General features: G+C 42.1%; 1 protein-coding gene across 1 annotated transcript in view; it reads right to left on the minus strand.

Annotated features, from left to right (window-relative positions):
* stk10 (serine/threonine kinase 10) overlaps positions 1–5,665 on the minus strand; it is a 44,225-nt gene extending 38,560 nt beyond the window's left edge. The window contains exon 1 of the mRNA XM_028595405.1: positions 5,084–5,665. Within this exon, the coding sequence (XP_028451206.1) occupies positions 5,084–5,242 (159 nt within the window). The 5' untranslated portion in view covers positions 5,243–5,665. The remainder of the gene's footprint in view (positions 1–5,083) is intronic.
* Between the last annotated feature and the right edge of the window lie 335 nt (positions 5,666–6,000).

Raw genomic sequence — 6,000 nt, forward strand, 5'->3', positions numbered from 1 at the left:
CATAATTGTTGTTCATCTTGATCAAGAGTGATGCACTACTTTTACAGTACGTGGCTTACTACACAAACAAGTCCTCTGCCGCAGTTTAAGTCCACTCTCTTTTACATCACAGACCAACAGAGATAAAATGCACCGTGGTTTAATCCTTCAATGGCAGTTTGACAGAGCATAAACTTACAACCTGCTTGCATCTATGGAAACCTTAGCCATAACCATCGGCAGCAGGGCAATGTGCTAAGCGGCACGTGGCCCATTAATTAGTGAGGGGAACAATGCAACTCCTCTGTTTACATGCTTCAGTTGCAGCCAAACTCCACACACATTCACGCTCTTTCCAACAAGTGCAAGCATGCATAGACAGATAAAAACATCCTTTGACACACTGGGTGAACAGGAAATGAGACATTCTCTTGTTATGACTTTAAGTAGGAGAGAGACTTAAGTAGTTATGATGGCAATGAAGACTACAGGGAGAATGGCTCACCACAGTATTATGGGTTGGGTCTGCACAACATGGCGCAACATTTCAAGCAGTATGTCAAGGACCCAAGGCGGATGCTGCATTTCTCAAATGTAGGTCCTGGGCTGAAGCAATCTTAGAATTTCAGCTTGTAGCCAAAATTGCAAACAATGTACAGTTAACAACACTGCATTCATGTTTTTTTTTTTTTTTTTTTTTTAAGTACTGTGTGTAACCACCACACTAATGGTTGACAGTGATACTGTAACCCGGTGACAGCTTGTTTACATGCTTTTTCTTCTGTGAGGCTCTTACACCATGTTCCGGCATCTAAAAAAAGAATATGAATACAAATTTGGTTGGTTTATTTTGTCAAATTATGTCCTACGGCATGAAGGGAAAATCATTTTTACCAAGGTTGTTTTTTTTTTTGAGTGAACATATATTACAGTGACTATCTGTAACTTTTAAATGTTTCTGAAATTGTGTTCCATCTGAAGATCATAAATGACCTGTAACAGCAAACAACACTAACAGTAAAAAGAAGGCTAGTTTTATGTAGTTTTTATTAATGCCTTTGCCCAGGTGCAATTTTTCCCACGAAGTCACAACATGATTTACAGCAGGTAGACAGCACTACAGAGCACACATTCTGACGGCTCACAGATTTTAGCGAAACACCGGACAAGCCTGTGTTTATTGTATCCAGCCAGGTAAAGGGTAGCAGGAGATTTCTTTATTTAGGCCTAATTGTATTTTAATTGTATTTAGAAGTTACTGTACATATATGTTGTAGCTATGGCTGATACTGAAGGAGGGCCATCATAGACACAAAGGAATTTAAACGAAGAACAACTAAAAGCTAAAAGGGAAAGTGTAAGACAACGGGCAAATCCCAGAGTCACACTCGGTCGGTCTCTCAACAGATTACAATTATGGGATTGTAGATGATTCTACAGGCCCTCAGGTATTCAATAGGTCTATTTCATTCATAAAATAACTTTAGTCTGCGCGATGTGGTTGTACGTCAGTGCCGACATTAAATTACATTCCCCTTCCACTTAGCGCGGACATTTTATTCCCCAACCCGATTGTCTGGCGAGGTCAGTGACTCAAGCCTGTTTGTTGTGCTCTGTGCCGTCGTCAGTCGGAGGAGCCGTCGGCCTTCATTTGGGTCGATTTGACATGTTGAATCGGAAGGCGGGCAGTCGGACTCAATGACCAATCTGATTGGTGGCGTGCTAACCTGGAAATGATGAGTGGGATGAGCCTAACGCCTCTCAAAATCTGACAAAAATCTTTTAAACTGACCTTTGTCGAACTGAAATGAAGACAGATTCAGCAACTGCACAGCCTATTTTTCGCTTAAAATGTTTTCAGAAACCCGTTTCGTGAACTATTTTCGTAAAATATGAGACCGTATTCCGAACGAGCCGCCATTATGGTCTGGCTTTGAAATTCGGGAGAGGCCAGACCCATGTGACACGTTCGTCCAATCAGCTGCCGGTTTTCATTTTTGGGGCGACAATACAGATTAGCGCCGCCTGCTATTATGGAGACGTATTACGTCTCGTGCACGAACAGAACGTACGCTCAAGTTGCCGTTGCTTCAGTGTGTTCTGATGCACTTTTTTGACCAACTCGGGGAGGCAGTCAGTCCGACTGGCTTTTCTGCCGAAGGTCGGCCGTCGGGTTGGTGTGTCAGAGCCTTTAGTCCGTGTTAGCTTATTATTTTCTTTTCCCTTGTCCCCCTGTACTTGTGTAAAGCATCCTTGGGTTTAATGAAATGCCCTATATAAATCAAAGTTACTATTACGTTGGTTGCTACAACAAACTCTAAATGCTTTGGCTCGTGACACAGTGCCAACGTTATCTGGTTTAGCTCACGATACATCCAAAGTAGGCCAAGTTACCGTATGCAACACTTGAAATGCAACAATCCATCTGTAACGTATTCTCTTAATGTAAATTGATTTTCTGGTTGAGCAAAACATTCATCGCAACTATATGACCTCCCAGTAATGCTAACTCAGTAACATACAGTGGGCAATTACAGCACTGTAAAGAAAAGACCTTTGCAACAGCAGGTGTGGTAAAAAAACACTACCGCTTTTGTCCAAAGCGGCCGCTAGAATCAACACAAACTGAAAAGTTACATATAGCCACTTTAAGTTTTCATTTGAAATTCTTAGTGAATTATGCTCCAAAAACAAGTTAATCAAAAAGCATGCACAATAAAAATCATTTTTATTTGTTGTCACTCCTTCATACAAATAAGGACTTCGAAGTCTTGGAGTTTCAGGATGTGAACTAGTAAACCACACAGTAAACCAGCGGTTGTTAAGCTTTCTGGCATGTGACCATTTAAAAATCCAAACAATGTCCAGCAGTTTAAGAGCAATTTTACATTGTGTATATCTTTTAGAAGTCGGAGGAGATAAAAGGGCAAAGATCCCTCTGTCACAGTGTTATTGTGATATAAACACGCACACGGCTTGATTTGTCCTCAACACTCCCCTTACGCAACAAAGTGAGTTGTTGTTCTCCCAATGGTGACATTAACCTTTAGAGAGTCAGTTTGTCAGGAGTACTCTGTGCTCTCAACCAACACTGTACAATTAAAGAGGCCTGTGCTTAATCTTAAAGACACATGTCGGAAGTAAGCAGGGCTCCTGGCCAGGTGCAAATGACTAAAACTAAAACTGTCTTTTTATGGAAGAGATAATCAGTATTGCTCTTCTGCTGATTTCACTTGTGACGGAGATATTGAGCCCCCCCCCCTCTCTCTCCCTCTCTCAGGCCTGCTCTATCAAAGACTTTAACAACGGAAAACATGTGCGATACACCACTTGAAGCTCTCCCTCCCACAGACAATCTGATTTTGGAGATTCGGGAGCTGTTAGAGGAAATCGTCCCCTGATGCAGTCCCACAATTTCCTCTCTTGGCCATTATCTGCTCCCACTCTGCCTCCCTTCCCTCCATCTGACAGATGCAGGTGTGGAGCTGTCCTCCTCCAGCCCACTCAAGGAGAGGACATTTGTATAATAAAGGGAAAACATAGTGGGGAGACAAATAACATGTCAGAAAGCTTGCCAATTATTCAAGTGGAACGTTATTCAACACGGCGATAAGCTGCAAATCATCTGTCCTTTTAGTTTGTCCTTGGTTTGAACAGTATATTCCTCTGCACAGTAAAATTCAAGGAATCTGTTCAGTACTGACTGTTCATTATGTCAGCCCCTCGGCTTGTTCGAAGCAAACTGAAAGCATTGTTTGTGTTCATGGTATACTGATCGCTTCACTTTGTGTCTTTGTGTTATTTTCTCTGCGTCGTCAAAAGGCTATAGCCACAGGACTCCTCACATGCTCGCTCTGCTCAAAAGATACATTATAGGACAACTTACTTAAGGTTTAATTCACCTGTGGCTACATAAGCAAGAATGAACAAGTTTATTTCAGTGCAACAAACAGTACAAGTCACCTTTCAACTGAGACTCATCTTCCAATGTCTTCTTTCATTACCCAACGTCCCCCCCCACCCCCTGCATGTAGGTCTATACTGTCCAGTAAAAACAAAATACCTAAATAAGGTGGAGTCCTTTAAAAAGACTACATTTTCTGTTCCACGCAGACCTCTGGTAAGGCATCACTTCTTCCACTGAGGCCCCTGCTGTGTCAAAGACTTTCACTGTGCTCCTCTGGGCAGTCCACACACAGAGCGCCTGTGCCATGCTTCACAGAGGGGACTGACCAGCCAACAGATCCTGATTAAATAAACGCCTTTGAGCCAAAAGTGCTACTGCTGCTGCTAAAGTTGGAGAGGAGTGGAGAGAACTAATGAAGAGTGCTTTCACTGTCACCGTGACTGTTTGACACTGGATTCACAGCGAGGAGTGGGGGGAGTCGGGTGGGTGTTTGAAGATTTTTCTATAAACCTGCTGTACTGCAGAGGTAATTTGCAAGAAATCACAAGATAAGTCGGTGGTCTCTTTCACGAAAACAATTAACTTCAACAAGGCACTCACAAAAGGAATACAACTGAAGATGAAATGGATCTCAGGAGGAGAACGTGAATCCTTGACTAACATCAGTATAAAGAATGATTATTTGTCTAAAACAGGTAAAACCCTTTCACCCACAAAACACTTGTACCTGATACCCAAAGCCACAGTATGGTGACTGCCTGAGTGGACCAACCACATAGCTGACATATTTGTCAGTGTCTCAGCAATGCTGGAAAGGTGAAGCACCCACAGCAGATTGGAAGATGTTCACACCTATAGCCTGTAGGCTTAGGTTATATTCTAAGAATGTAGGCTATGTGACATATAGTGTTTCTATCGTGATGCACAACACTTAAAAAGCAAAGTGATGTATGAACTGCAGTTTATAAATTTACAATATTTAACACACAAACTGATAATCTTTCTGAAGGAACACGAAAGTGACTTTTGGAAGACATGGCAGAGCACTTTAACTACTCAATAAACTTTTCTAACACAACAGAGAAGTTGGCGACAGGTGGGCAACTTATGAATACAGTTTAAGAACTACAAACAGGGTGTATCACTCCACTTGTATGGCCAGTTTGCCAGGTGCCTAATGTCTTTAAAATCACTCACCTTGTAGACCTTTCCAAACGCACCGTCGCCCAGCTCGCCAATAATTTCCCATAAGTCATTAGGATTGATGTCCCGATGAACGTGCTCGTACTGCTTCACTTTCTTTTTGATCTCAATAGTGGGCAGACGGAGTATTCTGCTGAATCTAGCGAACGCCATTATTTATAATGCAACAACATTCAGCTTGAAAAAATAAAAATAAAAAATTAAATCAGAAGACTACGCACGAGGAGACGCACAGCCCGTCAAAAACACAATACCAAATTGTCAAGCTTTACTTTCCGCGTTCAAGAGAAAAAAATCAAAAGAGAGCCGAGCAAGTTCAAAGAAGTTATTGTACTGCGTCCATCACAACCAGGTGCTCTGAAGGCTCTGCGCTCATAATCCCATTCACAAACTGCGGTTAGGCTATATATGCTGGACGCGCGGTGACCACCTGCTGCTGGAAGCACGATGGAGTAAACGTCTGTCTGTCTGACAGCCTGCCGCCTGGGCAACTAGTTGCGAAAAACGCCCCACCTTGTTTCTCAACAACCCTTCCACTGCCGTCATGGAAATGTAGTTTCTTTCAAAGAACAAGTCGTCGTCACTTTCGCACTGATGAGGCATTAAGGACTTCATGTCCGGGTCGGTGCTGGGCGTGTCCTCTGACAATTTAAACAGCTGTGCCTCTAACTAAACTTGTAGTGGAGCTCTGTGGAATGCAGTTATGAACGCGTTGCGGTCCCAGTTTACTGTGCTTTTACATCATACTGCGTAGTGTCTAATAATATTGGTTATGTTTTTGCTTTTTTTATTAAACCGCAAACAAGAGACTCGACTTTGGGTGATACTTTATTGAAGTTTAGTTTTCTGAAAAATTTTAAATGCCTTAATCAGTAACAAAAATCATACTTTTCTTGCACTTTTTTTCCTTT

The sequence above is a fragment of the Perca flavescens genome, chromosome 13, assembly GCF_004354835.1.
Source record: "Perca flavescens isolate YP-PL-M2 chromosome 13, PFLA_1.0, whole genome shotgun sequence".
Taxonomy (NCBI): domain Eukaryota; kingdom Metazoa; phylum Chordata; class Actinopteri; order Perciformes; family Percidae; genus Perca; species Perca flavescens.